This window comes from Strix aluco, chromosome 4 (genome assembly GCF_031877795.1).
Source record: "Strix aluco isolate bStrAlu1 chromosome 4, bStrAlu1.hap1, whole genome shotgun sequence".
Classification (NCBI taxonomy): domain Eukaryota; kingdom Metazoa; phylum Chordata; class Aves; order Strigiformes; family Strigidae; genus Strix; species Strix aluco.
Window position 1 is genome coordinate 88,310,296 of NC_133934.1, and position 20,410 is coordinate 88,330,705.

The 20,410-nt window shown below is 49.3% G+C and overlaps 2 protein-coding genes across 3 annotated transcripts; both read right to left on the minus strand.

Moving 5' to 3' along the window:
- Positions 1–1,134: 1,134 nt before the first annotated feature.
- On the minus strand, positions 1,135–11,109 carry F2 (coagulation factor II, thrombin). 2 transcript variants are annotated; one of them, XM_074824045.1, is made up of 14 exons: positions 10,988–11,109; positions 9,879–10,042; positions 8,852–8,876; positions 8,609–8,659; positions 8,010–8,115; positions 7,796–7,926; positions 5,826–6,122; positions 5,346–5,459; positions 4,956–5,082; positions 4,314–4,481; positions 3,818–3,991; positions 3,469–3,647; positions 1,841–1,911; positions 1,135–1,427 (listed from the first exon to the last, which is right to left on the minus strand). In XM_074824045.1, the coding sequence occupies exons 1-14, from the start codon at positions 11,064–11,066 to the stop codon at positions 1,284–1,286; spliced, it is 1,830 nt and encodes a 609-aa protein (XP_074680146.1). In that variant the 5' UTR covers positions 11,067–11,109; the 3' UTR covers positions 1,135–1,283. The 2 variants fall into 2 exon arrangements, with proteins under 2 accessions (XP_074680146.1, XP_074680145.1); XM_074824044.1 differs by having other exon boundaries at positions 9,879–10,045; positions 10,988–11,106.
- Positions 11,110–17,409: 6,300 nt separating this feature from the next.
- ZNF408 (zinc finger protein 408) lies at positions 17,410–20,365 on the minus strand. Its single transcript, XM_074824046.1, has 3 exons — positions 20,214–20,365; positions 19,874–20,148; positions 17,410–19,388 (listed from the first exon to the last, which is right to left on the minus strand). Exons 1-3 carry the CDS (start codon positions 20,342–20,344, stop codon positions 17,482–17,484), a joined length of 2,313 nt encoding a protein of 770 aa, XP_074680147.1. The 5' UTR covers positions 20,345–20,365; the 3' UTR covers positions 17,410–17,481.
- Between the last annotated feature and the right edge of the window lie 45 nt (positions 20,366–20,410).

The following is a 20,410-nucleotide window of genomic DNA, read 5'->3' on the forward strand; positions in this document are numbered from 1 at the left end:
GATGTCTTTGAGAGGTTTGTTTTACGCTTTCTTTGGGCAATCAACTTGGGCTGTCTTCAAGTTGCTTCCCAAATGAGCCACCTTCAAGGAGGTGGCCAGACAGTAATTGATCAATAACTTTGTTTATATCCAACTAATTTCAGATAGTTACTTCTACTCTCACTTTTTCAACACAGTCACTCTGTTTCTTGATACACTCTGTGAAGCACAGAAATAGGCAACAGTGACGTTTTATTGTGACTTGATGGCACTGTGAATGAGGAGTTTAGGAATATGGTGTTGTAGGGAGCAAGGACAGTTTCCACATCTCATGATTACTTTTAAGAGAAAGTTGGACTGAACAAATTAGCTAGTCAAGAATACGTGTTTACAGCTGTACTGCTGTGTCCTCAGTGGACCACAAATTGCTGCTAAAGAGGAGTTCATGAAAGAACTGAAGCTTCTTTTGGGGATAATCCCTAAACAGACTTGATAAGACAACCAAAGAGATAGAGTGCAGGATGCTTCCCTCAGAGGCCCTTTGACAGTGACTGTGCATAAATTGCTTCCTTCTGAATCTTGCTATGCAGGTGGAAAGTACACTTTGAGGACTCAGCACCTCCTGCCGCGTAGAAAGTTACTGCCCTACAGTAATGGAAGAGCCACTTACTGTATTCAAGCCTGTATTCCTCTGTAGGATGACTTGCATACAGCTGGCATCTGTAACTTCTTGAGATGCTGACCTTGCAAACAGTGGTGCTGGTATTTGTCTGCTGTTGTAGCTGAGAACAATGTCTGTCTTATCAGAACAGGTTAGAGTTGCTTTACTTTTGATATTGGTGTTTTGTGTAATGCCATGGTTATTGTAGGGTGATTATCTCCAGTACATTCTTGGCTCAATTTCTAGAACACAAAATGAGTTGACTTGAAGGGGGAAATGGACAGTGCCTGAGGGCACAGTCGTGCTTACTGTGACTTAAGGCCATCACCTGAGCTCTAAAATCTGTTGATTATAGTCATAGAATCAAGGAGAATTTGTTTGAAGTGCAGCAGGTAATTAGCAGTACAACTAGTGCCGATCTGCTGGTACTCCTCACTACTGTGATGACTTAGATTCAAGTGCAGCTAAACTCAGCATGAACAAAAGGAAGAAGATGGGTTTGAGAACTTTTATTTTCAAAGGAGAGCACTTTCTTTTGTTGAGCTGTAAGGATATAACTGTTTTACTTCAGGATCTTCTATGCTTATGTTTTTAAGAAGTGGAGCATTGTAGCAAAACAGAGCAAGCAAGGTAAACACTTCCTCTATCGCCCGTGTTTTTCGATGGCTTTTCGGATCCACTTTTTCAGGCGGAATACATGAGTATAAAATCCATATTTGCCGTCTCGGTCACAGCCTTCTCCCCATGAAACTATTCCCACTTGATACCAACGGTTGTCATCTGGATTCTAAAGCAAAGAAAAATGGGATTGGCACAAGGAGCAAGAGACTTTCAGATCTAAGCCTTGTATGCGCCCCAGCCTGTTTAGTGATGGATATTGTTTTGGAATTCAGACTGGCATCTACTCGATAACATACCTTGTTGGAGTAATTTTATCTCTACTTTTAAACCTGTAAGTGAGAATTGGCCATCGCTTATGCATTCTGCAGCTGATCCCTGTACACGCTGTGAGCTCAGTACAGAAATGGGGCTGGATGACTGCAGGATTCATCTGGGTTGCTCAGCTTGGGCATGAGATGGGTTTGCTTCAGCCACTCAGCAGTCTCCATCTCTGCTCCCATTTTCCAGACTATTATGAAGGTTCAGCACAGCACAAACCTAGCTCCCCATGTTTTATGAGCTTGAACTTGTTGAACATACCTTCATTACAAAAGGTCCCCCACTGTCCCCTTCACAGGCATCTCCTCTCTTTGAGTCCTCAGGACTGTAACCTACAGGCAAGAAAAAAGTAGGACATTTGGCTGTAGGGGGACTGGCTGGTGTTGGCCGTCTTTTCTTTGAAGTATTGCTGCATACGCTTTGAGAGCCATGAGATTTCTTACTGCTGGCGCCAACTATCAGACTTAAATTTAGAAAACTACTTTGTTTTTTTTGTATGTAAAACAGTTAACTCTGCTTCTGTCTTTTTAGCATTCCTGAATCCACTATATTCTTCCACCCTCTGTGTTTTCATTCCTGTTTTCTTTCATTAGAATTACTGTTAATGTCATCTGCTATTGTGTTCAATAGTTTGAGCTACTGTGCTTTTCTCTTGTCACAGAAACTTGTGTGTAATATTCCATGTACCCTGTTCTTTCATTGTTTACTATAGAGACACATTGCCATCCTCACTTTCACCTTCCTGTCATTCTGCAGGCTCTGCTCTTTCTCTCCCTAAACTGACTGTCTTCCTACAGTCTTGCTATGAAGAGCAAAGGGATTTCACTTGAATTCCTGATGCGCTAGACAGTATCTTTGCATTTTCCCCTTTTCTGCTGTGTTTGCATCTCAGCTCTTTTTCAGGAATTTTGTCTAGAAAAAGAAAGCATAAGAACACGTCATTAGTCATGAAATCGGCTTCCATTCTAACTCAAGCAATTGTATGTGGTGTTAGATGCACGCAGCACAAACTCAGCCAAAAATCATTGATGACTTGCTTGTAGGAACTGATAAGTGCACAAATGAAGAATACAGTAGAAAGTATTAAACTGGTACATAAATCCATAGTCTTTTTGTATCTTGACTTCTGTGTTCACTTCTAATCTCTTTCGAAAATAGTGCCAGAAGAGAGAGAGGAAGGTCCAACAAGGATTATTGGAAGTACAGAATGCCTTCTATATTGGGAAAGATTAAATAAATGCTTCTCGGCAGAAGAAGTGACAGAGCTATAAAGGGCCCATAAAACAGCATATGACATGGAGAAGAAATATTTTTTTCTTAAATTATGAGCATAGATGTATACTTCTTCAAATCTGTTAGGGAATTTAACAGAACATGAGGAATTATATTTTTCACATGTGCATAACTAATCTGTGGAGCCTGTTGCCACAGAAGTTGTGGGCATAAGTATGAATAGGCTCCATGAGTTTGAGACAAGATAGTAGGGAAGAAGGGGTGGCTTGGCTACTGTGTAGCATTACAGGTATGTAGCCTTTAATTTAGGAAGTCACTGAACTCTTCCATATTCTGATGAAAAGATAATTATGTATCAGTTAAAAGATAATCTATGTCTCAGTTTTCACACAGCTGTTGCTGATATCTAGTAGAGTGGTGCCATTAGGCTGGTTAGCCTGACAGCATGGTGTTACAAACTTTATTCATAGCTTTACATTCTCTAGCCTTCGTGTTTTCTGAGAGCTGAAGATTTCTTCTCATAGGAAAGTTATTCTTTATGGAGGGCACTTGCAAATTTATCAGAAAGTAACCTTGCTGTGTGAGCCCTGCCAGGAGCTCAGAGCCCTTCTCTGTCCTCTGGGGCAAGTTGGCCTGGTGTCTGCAGTGCTACTTACCTGCACAGAACATGTTGTCGGTGACTTTAACTTTGGTGGATGCTTTGCAGATATCTTGATGTACAATGGGCAAGTTGAGCTGTTGCAGAACTGTGGGGAGGGTGCTTGGGCTAGTTGCCCATGTTTCTTTCAAGTTTCCCCAACCAGTTACCCGCCCTTTGTAACCTGCCAACATCAGCCTGTGGAAGGAAGCATGAGTATAATCAAATGTACTGTAACAGCTTTCTCCTGCCTGGCTCTCTTGGTGTAAATAGCCTAAATTAAGGCATCTTTTTCTGTCTTTTTTGAAGGCCTGAAGGAGGCTTTTGTAGAAGACTGTATTTTTCAGCCTGTGGGACACTCTCCTCACCTCTGCACAACCTCTTTGCTAGGCAGGCAGACAGGATGGATGTAGTCACTGAAGATGATGGGTCTCTTCAAGTGCATGAGTGCAATGTCTCGGTCCATGTTCTCTTTCCAGTTGTATTTGGGATGGATGATGATTTTATCCAGCAGAGCAATTTTCTCTTTATTCTTTTCGTACCTGAAACAGTCATGAAGGAAAGAACTCCCTATACAGTAGCAACTGAGAGTCTTCTTGGGGTTCATGACTCTCTCAGGTGCTTTATACCCTCTGAAACAGTACTTTCTTTACACTGGAGCCCCCCTTTAAACTTTCACGTTTCAGTCTTCTCTTTCACTTTAACCTCTAGGATCAGCAAGAGCAGCAAATGACAGCTGCCATAGATCCCATTATTGAGAGGCATGTGACTGTGTATGTTTCCTTGGAATGATAGTCCAACCTCATTGTGTCTCATCACTCCAAGAGGAAAGCTTGTTCATTCTCACTTCATCCAGGCACTTACTTTGCCCTTACATGCTTGCCAATCCGCACCAAGATGTCGTTTGTAGTTAAGTTCTTGTCCCAGGGTGGATAATAAAGACAGTGAGCAGCAGTCAAGACCCAGCTGTCACTGATGAGGCTGGCACCACACAGCAGCTCCTGAGGACTCTTTTTGTAGAGCATCACCTGCCTGAGAGACAAGGAGGGAGAAAGACTTAGCAGCCCTAAAGGCATGGCTGGCTGAATAAGTCTTGATGTCGTACAGTGAGCAGGGAAGAGCATTGCACTGTACTGATAAAGACAACAGCATAAGTGGCTCTCTAGCAAAAGTCTTCCCTGGACACGTATATTCTATGTAGTAGGCTATTTACCCCATTTCCTTCACCCAGAGAGGTTTCTCATCCTTCCTGCTCCAGCAAAGCTGGAAAGAAGGAGAGACAAAGACAAAACACACCAGCACTCTCACTTTCCCAGATCGTTGCATACTTGGCTCAAGAGGAGAGTTTCTTTCCAGCTGTTTTAGTACTGCCTTGTCAACCACTTGGAGCAGCTTTGATTAGAATCCATAATGTCCGCATGCTGCCTGAGCTGGGAGAGCCCTGCTTGAACTGAAGGGAAGGGAGACACAATTCCCTATGAAGGGCTATGCAAAGATAATCCTTACCAGGGGGAACTGCCAACTTCTGCATCGTCCCCATGGACAACTCTGGCTCCCATGTAGGACTCCAGCAGCTCCTTCTCACTTTTGTCCGTTACCTTTTTCTTCTCAAATAAAGGACGAGTGCCGCAGTCTGAGAAAACAGACAATCTGGCTTTGTTACTCTACCTGATTCACAGTTGTCTTCAGTCAGCATGCTAAGCTGGAAGAGCCTAGGAAGGAAGTGCCTACTAGCTGGAGACTGACTTGTGAGGGTCCTTCAAGGAATTTAAATATCTCCCCCTCCTTCTGACAGCATTTGGCAAGCTGGTGTTTCTGAGGGACAGTGAGTGCCCTGTGGGAAGAAGCTGCAGCCTTTCTACAAACTGTGACACTGTATCTAGAGTTTTTGCTCACCTGCTTCGCCTGAACCAAAAGTTTTGTCATCAAAGAAGGTTTTGAACTCTTGAGAAACTGTAGTGCGTCCTGATATTCCCTCCAACTGTTCATTCTCATCCTCTAGTGAGCTGTCTGAGAGAGACAAAGACAAACGTGGTAAAAGGCCTGGCTGCAGTTTCCATAATTACCAGCAATATAAAAGTTCCTTTCCACACACGGTGGCTCTGATGAAGGAAGGATGTTTTAAAACCACTGCTTTTTTTAATGCTCCTTGTCCGCTGTTGTGAGTTTTCAGGGAGAACAGAACACCTGAGAGATGTAACAGCTCTATACATGTGCGGCAGGTTAGTACATGTGATACTTGGACAAACAGGACTTCCATGTGCATGGTGCACGTACTTCCTTGTCTCTGCCTCCCAGGCCAAGCGCTTCCCCCTAGTCACACATACTGCCACTGCCTCACAAGTGTGCCTACCCAAACCAATGCAGGCTTCTCACCGCAGTAGTGCAGATTGCAATATTCAAAGTTGGGTGGTTCATCTGTGACACACCAGACACCCTCGTCATCTCTGTCTGGATTCCGACAGTAATTCTCCAGCAGCTGCACCTCTGGGTCAATGTGTTTTCCATGGAGCACCTCTTTGGCTTTCTCGGAGTTCCACGGCAGGCACTTAGCTCCAGACATGGTGACCGAGAGGGTCCCAGTGTAAAGCATGCCTTTCTCTTGTTCACAGGGCTCCGTCGGGGCTGGTGGTGTGACCCGTGGAGTAAATTCAACTGTCGTCCTGTCTTGACCTGAAAAGACAGAAAGCTGTGATTTAAGCCATAACTTTGCACTCAGAAGTACTGTTAGCAAATAGCACCAGAGCCCCTTCACTGCAGCCCAGGGTTCCATGGGGCATCCTGTTATGTTTGGGAGCTCCCACCATGCTCGCATGCGTGTGGTGGCCCTCTACAATGTTGCAGGGTCAGAGGTGGTTCTTTTAACAGGAGGTAAGGTGGGACTGGCACTATTCCTCATGCTTCTCTTTGGGATAATACTGTGTTCTGTTCTGGAGTATCTCTGAGAAGCAGCTCAAGGGATGGGTATGTGCCTCAGCCATCATCATGCTGCTGTGTTAAGCCTCCAATGCCTCTTTCTTTAATGTGTAACTGGGCTATATTTGCAGGAGCCTTTTACTGTGATATCCTACTAAAATAGCAAATTTAACTGTTACCAATGTTTCTACATCTAATGATAGGAGAAAAATTTTCCTGCCAGACTTTCCACGCTTTATATTGCAAGTGTCCTAATGGCTGTAAGCTTTAAACAGCATTACTTGAGAGAGTGGGCACCAGATAATCTGTTCTGTGGCAGTTGCTTGGCCTGAAGCTGCCTTCTCCTTGTACACTGGGGGAATCCTTGTGTGCAGAGACACCCTCTGTTTGACTGTTCAACCAAGGCCACAACAGCCACCAAGCAAATAGCATTCACCTGAATCGGTGAGGTTGCTTCCGTGTGAGATAGACTCACATCAACATGACTGCAAAGGAACTGTGCACAAAACCAAGGCTTTTCTAGTCCTGCCATATCCATGCACATGTAAGTGTAGCAGTAAGCTGCTGTAGGTCAGAAACTAACCAGTGAAGGGAGATAGTACAGATGCCTGATCACCCTAAAGCAGAGCAGTATCTCTTTCCAGTTTGCTATCTTGCAGGCCAGGGCACTGTTAATGATTTTTAAAACTTCAGAACACCCTATGGTCAAATGGTTGCTGACCTCTCTGACTTTCACTTATAAGAGTCATTGCCTCTAGACTCTGTTTTTGGAAGAGAAACTCCTGCTGTGAGAAGATTCTCTGCTTTCTACCAGTTCTTCTGAGATGGAGGCCAAGCCCCAGGGGAGACAGCTCTGTATTGTGAAGAAGTAGGGAGATACAAGAGTAGAGTGATGGTTCTCCATCCTGTCAAGTGTAATGATGAGAGAAAGGCATCCTCTCTTTTCTTGAGATTGTGGGTATTAAACTGTACCCCTCCTTATGAGTGAACGTTAAGGCAGGCAGTCAAGCACAAGCTGTAGTGGTTTTGTCCTAAAGGTGGGAATTCAGACCAAAAAAACCAGTATGACTCATTGCTGTCACAAATTAGAGAGAGCTGAGCCAGGATTTTGGGGTGCTTCTGACTGGCAAAACTGTAGTAGATTCCAGGGGACTGCTGATACCAGATTTAATTTAGATCTAGATTATTGTACTCTAGAGAAGACAGCACACTTGAGGAACTTAGACAAGGTAGATGTATGGGCAACTCAATGACTTTTCCTCCTCAGCTCCTTTACCCTTAAGACACAGCTCCTCTTCTCTGACTGACTTCGCTGACTGTAAGATCCCTCCCTCCTAACCCTCTCCCTTTCCTTGACACATTCAGTATCAGCCTCAGCGCAGTGTTCCCTGCCAGCGAGGAGCTTGCTGGAGCATAGTGCTGAGGCATACCACACACTGGGATGGGACACTCCTCCCGTTCCACCGTTGGGTCTCGAGTGTAGCACCATGGGCCTTCGGGGTTGCTGTCTGGGTTCCTGCAGTAGTTCTCAATGAGGTTGGGATAAATGGTGGCATTAAATCTGTGAGAAAAAGCTGGTTAGGCTAGGATGGAAGGAAGGACACCCTGGAGAGCCCTTTAGGGGTGTGTGGAAGATGGACTTACTTAGGTATATGTGGATATTTGCTTGTCCACACTTGACACTCAATCCCTGATTTGGTGTGGCTAATTGTCCCCTGATAGTTCTGGCCCAGACCAAGAGAGCAGTTACCTGTCAAAATCCCAACATGGTGTAAGCCAGGGCTGGTAGAAATGGATGTCGTGTTTCTCAAGGTCAACGGTACCATCCCACAAATCCCTTTAACTTTTGCTGCCTGTGTGAGCCTGCACAAGCACAGCTGTTCTCTTCATGGGGTGGGAGGAGCACACAGCTTAAGCTCGTTCTGCCTCATCAGACTGTGCTTTGCTTTGGCTGTAGGCGCAGGTCAGAGCCCTTCTGTGAGGCTGGCCTTGGGGGCACTGGGCTGTGTCACAAGGAGAAGGATACCTACCCCATGCTGGGGTCAGGCTGTTTGTGAAAGGGTTAGTGGGGAAATAAAGTGGAAGAAAGGAATTTCAAACTCCCCCTCCTGCTATTTTTCTTTCTAATCAGATGGCCTCACCAACTTTAGGGTTTTGGGTTTTTTTTCCTTACAAACTCTGCAGGAAGCCAGTTTCTGGCACTCACTTTATCTGGGAGATTGAGGTCAACATGAATTTCTTACCTTCTAGACAAGCATCCAGAACTGTCCTGGAATTTCTCAGGCCCTGACATACTAGCAAAATAAGAAGAAAGAAACAAATTATATGAAAGGAATCCAAATAAACATCATAGTTTGAAACACTTTATCATTCAGGGACAAAACACAAGTGCTTTGTCCTGAAAAGTGAGCTCTTGTAAGAGGGTAGGGAGCCATCTCTCCAGGATGGGACAGTGCATAGTGCCTGCAAGACCTGAAGCAACTTACCTTGGTATTTTGACCAAAATGCCTCCTGTAAAAACAAAAATTTTAAAAATTATATATTTAAGAGTAGAGACACAGAACATCAGACCTTGCTTAGCTGCTGCAATTCAAACCAGTAGGAGAATGCCCCATCACAACAAGTGGAACAACTAACCTAGCTCTGTTGATATCAATTACTACAGCATCCAATGAAGCAAAAATTGTGATATAAAACCACATTCCCACTCATCAGACTCAGGAATCAAGAGAATACTGTTGTTTCTAAAAAGGCCAAAGATGCTTACAACCTTCATCAACCTGCAGAGGAAGCAGAGCCTGGGCTACAGTGCAGAAGTCCAAGGAGCTAAACCTAGAACTTCCAAGGCTGCAGATCGCATGTAGGTATTGCTCAGTTCTTTGGATCTACATCTCTGCTGTGCAGCTGTGGGGTGATTGCTTTAGAAATACTCCACAGAGGTTGTATCTTGCTGGCTTAGACTCCTAACTGTTGATCTGTTTACTGTTGTATCCTTGGGTATGGAATTCAGCACGGATGCTGGCCTTGGGGCTAGGAGCAAATCCCCGAAGGGTGCAGAACAAATTTAGCAGAGTGAGTCTGGAAGCCAGAAAAAGGACCAATCTTTGCAAAAGCTTCCGCTCAAAGGAGCCTGAGGCACCTGCACTCCGGTTGCTAAGCCAGGTCTCCAGTGAGTGTCTGGGACTGCAGCAGTTCCAATGTGTGCGGCACCACACTGAATTAGTGGAAGATGCAACTCAGGACTGATGGGAAGACTCTCTCCTTTTCACTTCATGCTTAAAAGAGAGGGAGGGAGAAGAACCTGAGCTTTGAGCTACATTCCGTGGAGTGGCTCCAGGAGGGAAACTCCCTAAGAAAGCCTGAGCTCTCCCTGGGACACATACGCATCAGCCCTCCTCTTTGGTTCACAGAATTGAGTCTTACGACCCCAGCCCCTGGCTGCGTGTGCAACCTGCTGATCTCTCACTGCAGGGGTTGGCTGAGGTGATGTTTCCTGGGACCACCCGTACGTACCGTCTGAATGGTGGATTCAAGGGCTTCAAAAGCCTCCTCGTAACTGCATGTCTCCTCCAGGCACTCTCGCTCCAGGTTTCCCTTAAGCATCTCTTCCAGAAATCCCTTGTTGGCACGTCGTGGGCGCTTGAGCAGTGACAGTGCCTGCCCCTTTTCCAGGAAAACTACTGGGTCAGAACACTGCCAGTCAAAGGGGTGCTCACAGCAGGAGGGCCCCTTTTTCTCCCCTTGCAGTTTCCAAAAATCACACACCACTGATGTGGTGATCCCAGAGCCCAGCCTCCCCCAGCGCATCATACAGAGGGGAGATGCCTTCTCAGGTCTACACCTGATGATCAGAGCAGGTTGTCTATATTTCATCCCTCGGGGCTCACGTCAGTCACTTAGGCAACAGAAGTGACAGGAATCCTGTGCTATCCTTGGCAAAGCTGCTCTGCTCATTTGCAGTTAGGTAAAGGCTTGTTTGCTTCGAGCCTGCTACTGCTCCCTGCCAGCCACTGTCTTTCTGTCTTGCCAACCTCAGACCGCTGCGATAGGCACAGCTTGGCTCCATCTTGTTCAGAGACCCTGATTTGAGACCTATAGACAGGTCTGCCCCTACACAGCAGTGGGTCAGAGAGAACCTAAGCTCATATTAAGAAAAGATAGATGAGTTAGAGGCCCTGATAAGAGAAAAGGAGCAGTGAGCAGGAAGGCAGCATACTGTGTATGACCTAAAGTTTAGATAAGGGACAGCTGGGGAGGCAATGGAGAATTGCAGCCAGCCAGGTCAACTGAAGAACATTAGCCCAAAAAGGCCCACAGTTGTGTTATACGTGGTCCTGGACTGAGCCCCACATTCCCCTTCCCCACCATCTCCCAGGTGACCCACAAAACCCACTGAGCTCTTGTCACCAGCTGCTGGATGCTGCTGCATCCTCCCATGCAGGAAAGCCCTATGCTCACCCTACGCTCAGCACCCTTTCACTCCCAACTTCAAGCTTTTAGAAGTTCTTCCTGCCTTACCAAGAAAGCCTGCCACTGGCTTTACCCCTGGAAAGAAATAACCCCAGCTTTCTTCTTCCTGTCACCCACTGGTACTGTCCTTCTCCCTGTGCATTGAGTCTTACCTCCGGCATGGCTCAGTGTGAGGTGCAGAAGGCTGGAAAAGAGCAGGCCCCTCAGTATGCTGGTTTTGTCGTGCGCCATGCTGTACAGCCCTGGCTGCAGGGCAAGCGCAAATGGAGCGGAATAAGTGGAGTCACAGCCCTGCTGGGTTAATATTGAACCAGAATGAAGAAACAGGACTCCAGAGGTCGTGGTGTGTCAGGGACAGTGGGACTGAGGCTCCTCTTATCCCTCCTCTCTTGGCATCTCTCCCTCCCTTCAGGGCATCTTCATTTTCTCACCTAATTGGTGAGAGCCAAGCAAAATGTCTTCTGGATCCCCATAGGACTAAAAATGAGCATCCCATTTCATAACAGGGAAGATGGCGTGAGGAGCGAGAGGACAAGCTTGTCCCAGGGCCCAGGGAGAACTCGGGCTGGCATGGCAAGGACTCTGCCAGCTCACAGCCACCCCAGCCAGAGCAGCTTGCTCCTTATTCCTCAGTGCCACACTGCTCCCGTGCAGCTCTTGGCACCATCGCTGCCTCCTCACCACGCTGGCTCAGGTCCCTCCTGCTGACTCGTCTTGGAACCTGTACTCTAGCAGCCTCGCACGCAGCCAGACTTTGAGAGCTCCTTAGCCATTTCCAGTCCTCTTTTTAGCTGCAAGCCCCCCCTACCTTTCCCCCCCCCGAGTCCAGTGGTCTTTTCTCCCTGTAGTTACCAGCAAGCTCATCCCCAGCCATTTTGGCACCAGAACACACGGTTTAAGTATCCCCTTTCTCCCAGGAGCAGGAGTGCTTGTGACAGCCCATGTGGAATTTAAATTTTCCTCCCAGTTATGTCAGCAATGCCATTGGCAGTGCATCCTTCCCACTGCCTTACAATTCCCAGCAGAGTGGAGGAGGGTGAAACGGAATGAAGTCAGGGCTTGCCCCTTTTATTCCCACCCCAGTGGAACATACAAAAGTACATCCAAAAGGAAACAGAAGCTCTGACTAGCAAGGAGCTAGCACGCCCAAAACCAGCCAGGAAAACAAGGGCTTCCAGGAACAGGGAGGCAGGAATAGTCTAGATGTCATGACATCAGCTAATAAGTCAAGAACTGGGCTACCAGAGCTGGGAAAGCTCTAATGGTTCTTACAGCAAACAGAAAATTGGCAGTGTGAGAAACCAGCAGAAAGCAGGGCAGAGTGGGGGTAGTCTCAGGAACAGCCACATGGCACGAAAGTGCTTTCTGCCAGAGGGGAGCATGTTTTGTGCTGTGCCTCTATGCAGCAAATATATCTGTAATGTTTATCTCCATAGAAGGAGTGCAAATATTAGCATTAGGGTGGCTGAGGAATGACTCTGTGGCCACTGGTACAAAGAGCAGTTGCAGAGGCTCCCTCCCTCATCTAAGAGTATCTCCTGTTCTCACTCCCACACCCCCCCTGAAATGTGGAGAGACACCGTTGGGAATGGCTGGGATGCCCTGGGTGGAGATGACCTGAGTGGAGGAGTGTGTGCACGCAGGATTAGGCACAACCCTAGAAACACCCCGTCTTAGAAGCGGTGTTTAGGCGGAGCACACAGGCAGGGACAGGAAGGAGGCGTCAGGGCACGAAGAGGTTTGGGGAGAGTGGTGAAATCAGCCGTTGCCCTCCCTCCCACACAGCAGCCACCACCGCTGGCCCTCGCTGGGGCAGGAGGCACAAACAGCCCCGCGTTTGTGTGTGCAGAGGGCCTTGCTCAGCTGACGGGGAGGATAGCAGCAAGGACGCTTTCCTTACTCTCTATATGATAATTTGGTTTCAGTCTCACATTGCAGGTGGGACAAAGGACCTCGGGGCTGTTTTCAGCAAGCCCATATGGATGTGAACACAGGGAAGAAATACCACTGCTGGGAGACTGCTGCCCAACCCCCGGTTGGAACCATGAGAGACACAGATGCTGCTGCTGTGTTTTATGGAGGTGTAATGCACCTGGGCAAGTGTTCATTATGGATCCCAATAAGAAAGGCACTCAGACTCTGTAAAGTATTGATTAAAATGCCATTTGTTAGGGATTACATTAGCAGGCAAAATGGGATAGCATTAGATAACCTTACAGCCCTTCAGATGCTGGGAACACCAAGTAGCACAGTATCAGCCCACGCCACGCTGCACAGATAGTGTCCGTGCTGAAGTTCACCAGTGACATGGTCTTCAAGGTTTTTATAGGATTTTCTTGGAAGTAAACAACTCTGTTATTTCTGCTGTCAATCAAAAGGATGTTCACATAACAATATGCTGCTTCCCTCTAAGATAAGGACAAGAACACACTGGTGTCATCATCACCAGGTGCCCAGCAGAAGCAGTCTGCAGGCTCCCCAGTTCAGTTTAGCCAGCTAAGCTTATCCCGCAGCCAAGTGGTATGCGCAGCACTGGCCTGCACCTTCTCACATCAACCCGTTACGTGGCTCACTGGATTGTTTCCCTTCATAAGAGCTTCCAGTATTCTCAGTCACTTTTTTTTTTTTTTAATATTCCTGCATCTCTGTCTGTCTCTTCTTTATAATAACCAGGCAGCCTTTACACTGCAGCTTAAGTTAACACTTATATTTATGCATTGATTTTTACCATCTTCTCGTCTTTCCTTTAAAGGAAAGGTTTTAGCACCTTCTGTGGTATCATGCATTATATAGGATTAACTTTTAGCAACACCAGAATACAGCAGTTAAGCTTGGTTGTCAGACAGGTATGAATATCCTCTAATACTTCCCTATGGCATCTTCCTTTAACGTTACTTCTGTTCTGGTTCCTACATTCATTCTGTTGCTTAGACACTTGTTTAAAAAAACATTACTGAAACCAACCATTCTGTCACTATGCCTGGCTGCTTCTTTTCCAGCTGCCATTCTTTTGCTCTGGGCCATTAGTTTGTTAACTGTAACTGATCAAACCTTTTATCTCAAGATTACTCAAGGTTACATCCATCACTTAAGTTTCAACTATTTCTTTACATCAGTTTTGCATTATAATTGGAGATTTTCACTACATCCTGGGACATTTTCCAGCCCTTTCTAGTATTTTACAACGTTAGTAATTAAAGATACTGGCCCTTCACATTTTAGCCTTTTCTTGTTCTGTAATGCACTTCTAGAGCTCCTCTCTGTTTCTCCCATTCCTGTGGTTAGCCTCTGCAGCAGGACAGCCTGCATCAGCTATCACCTCTCCAGGGGCTTTGACTTCCACCCCTCAAACATTTAACCCTTCCGTCTGTTCACTTCTCCTGTAAGCAACTTTTTACCATTTCATTTTCTTTCTGCCTTCACCCACCCATAAGTGATGGATGTTCTTTTCTTTCTTAAGGTAAGAGAGTTCATACCTTGGGAGTTTTGATCTCTCTCCATGAGTTGACTCTTCTTTTTTAAGTGAAGAAAGCCTTTGGCAAGTGTTTATTTCCTATGTAACTATTTTTCCAACTTCCAGGGAGGAGAGTACAGAGGGTTTGGCCTTTGCCTATTTTCTTGGGCCTTTGTCTGCTCGATGATGGATACAGTTTGCTGGTTCAATAGTTGGGGTATTTCTGAATATGTTCCTGAAGGGAGCCATACAGCTTGATCACCAGTATCACTTTGGATACAATCACAAAGGATGAATCCCCCATCGCCTCACACAAGGCTTCCTCTCTGCCCGAGGACAGGGGAGCTGCTGAGCGGGGAGGACTTCGGGACCCAGAGAATCATTCCCTTCCCTTGCAGCCTGCTGCTGCCTTTTCATTCAAATACCTTGGTCAGGTGTAAGCCAGTTTACAAGTTGGCCAAGTGTTGAACCTTGCCTGTGGTGTGAGGTTTAAGCATAACAAGTTTATGTGCATGCCTGATACCTGGTGAGGCCCTGCCAGCATGAAGGACCCCAGCCACCAGACAGACCCATGCACTTGTAACCCCAGAGCGTTGCAGCAGCACCCCGAAACCCTGGTGAAGCCCTGCCAGCATGCTGTAGCCCCACCAGCCAGGAGACCTGTCTGCTTGCTGCCTGAAGCTGCGAGGGCTCACGAGATTTCCAGCCAACGAGGAGATCCACGTGTCTGCTGCCAGGCAAGTACCCATCCTTTTCCTCGCTCTCCCTTTTCCAGTAAGGCGTTTCTCACCAGGATCCTGCCAGCTACACTAAATGTAATGCACTGCTGCAAGTGTTTGTTATGGATCCCATTAAGAAAGGCACTCAGAGCCCGTAATGTATTAATTAAAATACCATTTACTGACACAGTGGAAGAAAGGGTATAGCATTAGATAATCCTACACCCCTTCAGATGCTGCAAACACATAGTTGTACAGCATCAGACAGGTATCTAGCTAGGCCATGGAACACTGCACAGATCCCATCATGCTGAGGTTCACCAGCATCATGGTCTTCAGGGCTTTTATAGGATTTTCTTAGGAGTAAACAATTTTATTCATCATTTTGCTGTCAAGCAAAAGGTAGTTCACATAAGAACATGCTGCTTCACTCCAAGATAAAGACAAAGACATAGTGGCAGCATCATCACCAGGTGCCCAGTGGGAGTCACCTATAGACTCCTCAGTCAGCATTAGCCGGCACAGCGCAGACCTGCCCCTACCTACTCAGATCAACTGTTAGGTGAATCATGTTTCTGTGAAGAACTCCTAATTCATAATTCCTCCTATTTTTTCTCTCCTATTATCTCAGAATAAAGATGGTAATCACAGGTCAGAGGATGAAGCAATTGGGGCCTGGATTCTTCCCTTCCTCTCCCAGTTCTGCTGTGACAGAGGGCACATGCTTCAAACGCAGCACAGGAGCCCAGCTCCAGCCAGAACACTTTGCAGCTGTGTCAATATTTGAAAACTGCAAGAGTTAGGAAAGGCACCAAAGGGAGAGCAGTAGGAAGCACTGCAGCTTCAAATACAAACCACCCTCATACGCCTGGGCTCCCGTTGGTCTCTCTCAAAGTGCTCAGGGCAAAGACTGAGCTCATCTGCCCCCTGACTTTAAAGAAAATGGCTAAAAATACTATTAGCGGAATTCACCTTCCAGCCTCACTTGACATCAAAGTGTCATGGCTCTGACTCTAGCACCTTGTCTGCAAACCAATCATAAAAGTTTATGGAAATAGTTGAATGCAGAAACCACAAAGAGCAGCTTTTCAATTGTCACATTACTGCATTCATAGCACCCCAAAAGGGAACTGTGCCTGATGATCCCCCAGTGACACTATACCTTCCTCTTGCACAGCGGGCATAAAAAGCCCAAAGAATTTAAGCCCCAAAGCAAAACTTCTTTGGGGAAATGCACATGTTAAAGAGGAACAAGACAGAAGGCAAGAATAGCTAAAACTGAGGACGCTACAAATGAAAGCGGCGTTTGTATAACACATGAAAAGGGTGCCCAGAGCAGGCAAGTCTGAAAGACCTCTGTTAGGTCTGGTATTGTCAGTCACTTCCTCTGAGGTCAAGTTCACGTGGCATTGGGAACTGTGCACTTCCTTCCTGAAATGGGACTAATTTCCTTCAGCGTGCCTCAGCTGGCAAACGAGCACTGAAAAAACTGAGCAGTGTCAACACTGGGGTGTAGCTGGGGTGCTGCTCTCTTTTAGCTTTTTGGTGCAGGAGCAGGAAAGAAGTGGAAGAGAGGAAGCAAGAATGTGAGAAAAAGAACAGGGGAAACAGATTAATGAACCCAGCTTGAACATGGAGGGGAAAGGCAAATTCTTCTGAGCATATAGAGATCAACTATTGAACCCTTACCTGGAGAGGCGAGGAGCCTCTCAGCTGGGGATGGTGAAACATGCACTGCACAATGCTGTTCTCACAGCGGGACACAAGCCATCCTTTCATGTCCTCACACAGGCCGTCCAGTCACTGTAAGGCCAGGAAGCCAACAGCAAGAAAAACAGGTGCCAGTGGAGAAGGAACACTCAGCCCTAGCTCCAAGGCAGGGCTTTGCTTCTGCTAATTGTGAAAAATGCTCTTCAAAAAACCCACAGCAGGGACACTTGTAAACACTTGGGAAGCTGCTTCCCAGCAATGTCTGGGATCAGCATCACCTTCAAATGATCAGAAGTGCTGCTGAGCTCCAAGAGTAAAAGCCCAGGAAAGTGCCTGAATGGCAACAGTTATTTAGAGAAAGAAAAACTTGAAAGAAGGTGTTGTTCAAAGCTGCTGCTCTGAGACTTTTCCTGCCTTCCCCGCGGTGCACTGTCACACTCTGACAGTGTAACAGAGGCAGAGCAGAAGCACTGCTCATTAACGCTGTGGGTGTCTTCTCCAAGACGTTATACCACCAGCAGCCATTGCCTTCCCTGCCCCAGGCCCAGCACGTGGCATGTGCAGGCTCGTAGCTCCAATGAGCAGCTACTGATAGACCCATGTCTACACAGGCAGTTACCTCCAAGACTGCTAATTCTGCATGGGGCTGAGCCATGGGACCTTGCTGCCACAGAGAGACAAGAGAACTAGGTTTTTTGTTGTTTTTTTTTTTACCCCATTTTAATAAGCACAGAAGATGATCAGCCAGGGCAGGCTGGGATAGTCATGTCCCAGTCTCCACCTCCACTACTTCTGCCACCGCTCCGAAGCCCACCCCCTCCTGCACGATGACCACGTCACTCGCTGAGCCCTCACCCTGCACTAGAACACATTCGTCCTTGTGCTCGGACATGGGGATTTCAACGACATCCTTTGCCGACAGCAAATGCCCAGCAGGCCTCCTGCATGCCCCTGGGGGGCTGCCTCCAGATGGGTAAGTAGCAACGCAGCAACCGCTGGCTGCCATCAGCAGCTCAGCCTCATTCGCTGGCCCCGGCACCTCCACCATCAGCAAGGTGGGTTCTGCCACAACCTCCTCCTGGTGGCCCTTCCTCTGAGGCTTTTCCCTCGCCGCCTGGTCCACAGCAAGCGAGGCCACCGCCACAGCGAGTTCCTCGGGGTCCTTTTCCGACTTGTGGGTGAGTGCGTGGCGCGCAAGGCTCTGGGGAAGGCTGTAGCCCATGCCGCAGAGCTCGCATTTGTAGGGCTTGCCAGCCAGGTGGGATTTCTGATGGCGCCGCAGCTTGGTGGCCAGGGTGTAGGACTTGCCGCACTGCTCGCAGCGGAAAGGGCGCTCGCCCGTGTGCAGGCGCTCGTGGGCACGCAGCGTGTGGGGGTCCCGCAGCGCCTTGCCGCACACGGTGCACAGGTGGGCCTCGCCCGTGTGGGAGATGAGGTGCCGCCGCAGCTCCGGCAGCTTGGGGAAGGCGTCCCCGCAGAAGCGGCACTTGTAGGGCTTCTCGCCCGTGTGCAGCCGGAGGTGCTCGCGCAGGTTGCTCTGCTGTCGGAAGTCCTTGCCGCAGTAAGGACAGGCATAAGGACGCTCGCCCGTGTGCAGGCGCATGTGGTTGCGCAAGGAGCCGGGGTTGGCCAGGTGACGGCCACATATGGCACACTGGCAGCCCTTGGGGCCAGCCAGGCCGGTCCCAGCGGCCAGGTGGATCTTCCTGTGGATGCGGAGAGAGGGCCGGCGCGCGAAGGCCTTGCCGCACTGCTCGCAGGAGAAGGGGCGCTGGCCAGTGTGCAGGACCTGGTGCTCCTGCAAGTCTCGTTTGGTGCGGTAAGCCTTGTCACACTGGGTGCACTGGAAAGGCTGCACACCCCGGTGGGCCAAGACGTGGGCCTTGAAGCTCTCCTCTGAACTGTAGCTCTTGCCACACTCGGTGCACAGGAAGGGCTTGTGGCCAGCGTGGATGAAGCGGTGCTTCTTGAGGTGGCAGAGCTGCAGGAAGGCTTTACCACACTCCCCACAGCGGTACCTGCGCTTGATCATGTCCTTCGGGGGCAGAGCTTTTGGTGGGGGTCCGGGGCTGCCAGAACGACCCTCCACCAGCTCCGTATACGCCTCCTGCCCCTCAGGCCCTTCCAGTGGGCCCTTTCCCTCATGCTCTGGGGATGCCAGTCTGGAGTCTTTGGAAGCTTTGCTCTCTTTCTCACAAGTCTCTACGCCCTCTTCTTCAGGAGGACAGTTGGGCTGCTGGGATTCCTGCCCGGCTGTCCTGCCACCACCATTCTGCAGGCACTTCTGGAGCTGGCTGGCCAGGGCACGCACCTTGCACGGCTCGCCAACCAAGCGAGCACCAAGTCCAACCCCACGTGAGGGCGACGACAGGTCCAGGTCTCCTGGACATGCCTTTTTATGCCCCATCTCCACGTTTTCTGCTACAGATCTGGGATCCACACCCTTGCCCAATTCTTCCTTGCACCTGCCACTGGCCTTAATGGTTGAGATGGTCTCAAGGTGCCGATTCTTGGTCCTCAGCACCTCGGCTTGCCGTGGCTCGTGTTTGGAAGCTGTGCTTTCCTCTTCTTGCAGCCTGTGGAAATGTTTGGTGGCCGGCCTGCTAACCTCAGCAGGGACATTGAGGACTGTGGTTTCATCAGCTACCACCTTGGAGACATCAGGCTTCCCTGCACAAACACAAAAGCACGGTGGGTGAATTAACGCTGGCTGTTGTTATATGACACGTTTGCTGCTGGATCAGAGGAGCGTGACCAGTGTGAATGCTGGAGACAGATACTCTGCAGTAATCCTAGGGCTCTGGCATGAAAACCATTACTTTGATGACCTTTTTTTCTTTTAAACTGGGGAAGATGGGGGAAACCTCTGTTCTCTCACCACAGACAGCACCCGTGCAGCGTTTCTAGTGTTTCACAGGCAGTATTTCTAGGAGATAGCATCGTGACCAGCACAGACCAGGGTGGCACGCTCCTTTCTTGGCTGGTAGCTCTTAAGACCGACGCCCGGCCAGGCCAGCGATCCCGGAGGGGCTGCGGGGCCAACACACCAGCGCACCGATGCCAGGGGCAGCTGAAGGCGCCGGGAGACCCGGGGGAAGGGCCGGGGCCGCTCCTTTCACCCGGGGTGGGCCGCGCGTCCCCGGCGCGGCACCTACCTGCGAGGGGCTCCGCCGCCGTCCCGCCGGGAGAGGCCCCGTCCCCCTGCACCGCCGCCGGCCGCCCCCTCGGCCCGGCCTCCCGCGGCGCCGCGATCCCCTCGCCTCCGGCCGGCTGCCGCTCCTCCGCCGCGGCCCCGCGGGCCTCCCGGGGCCGGTTGAGCAGCTCCGCGCCCGCCGCCACGGGCCGCCGCGCACGCAGCCGCTGCAGCCGGCCGCCCGCTCTGCCCACCGCCGCCTTGGCCTCCGCCTCCTCCGGGCTCCGCCGCACCAGGCTGCAAGGCACGGCCACAGCGTCGGCCGCGGGCACGGCCGCCCGCCCCGCCGCCCCGGTACTCACCTCCTCCACCCCGCCGCCGCCGCCTCCCGGGCCCCGCCGAGCGAGGTCCCCGGCAGCAGCCCACGCCACGCCGGGCAGGCGGCGCCGGGCGGCCCCTCAGCACCCGGCCCGCCGCCGCTGGGCTGCTCCATGCGGGCGGAACGGGGGAGGGAGGCGGCGGCAGCGCCCGGACGGCGGCCGGTGGCGGGTGGGGCGGG

Coding starts and splice junctions, on each gene's coding strand:
- F2 (XM_074824044.1), bottom strand. CDS start 11,066: ATGGCGCACGACAAAACCAGCATACTGAGGGGCCTGCTCTTTTCCAGC. Junction 10,046..10,987: donor CACACTGAGCCATGCCGGAG/GTAAGACTCAAT, acceptor GTTCTGACCCAG/TAGTTTTCCTGGAAAAGGGG. Junction 6,123..7,795: donor GTGTCCCATCCCAGTGTGTG/GTATGCCTCAGC, acceptor CTGTCTTTTCAG/GTCAAGACAGGACGACAGTT.
- ZNF408 (XM_074824046.1), bottom strand. CDS start 20,344: ATGGAGCAGCCCAGCGGCGGCGGGCCGGGTGCTGAGGGGCCGCCCGGC. Junction 20,149..20,213: donor GCGGCGGCGGGGTGGAGGAG/GTGAGTACCGGG, acceptor CGTGCCTTGCAG/CCTGGTGCGGCGGAGCCCGG. Junction 19,389..19,873: donor GGCGGCGGAGCCCCTCGCAG/GTAGGTGCCGCG, acceptor GTGTTTGTGCAG/GGAAGCCTGATGTCTCCAAG.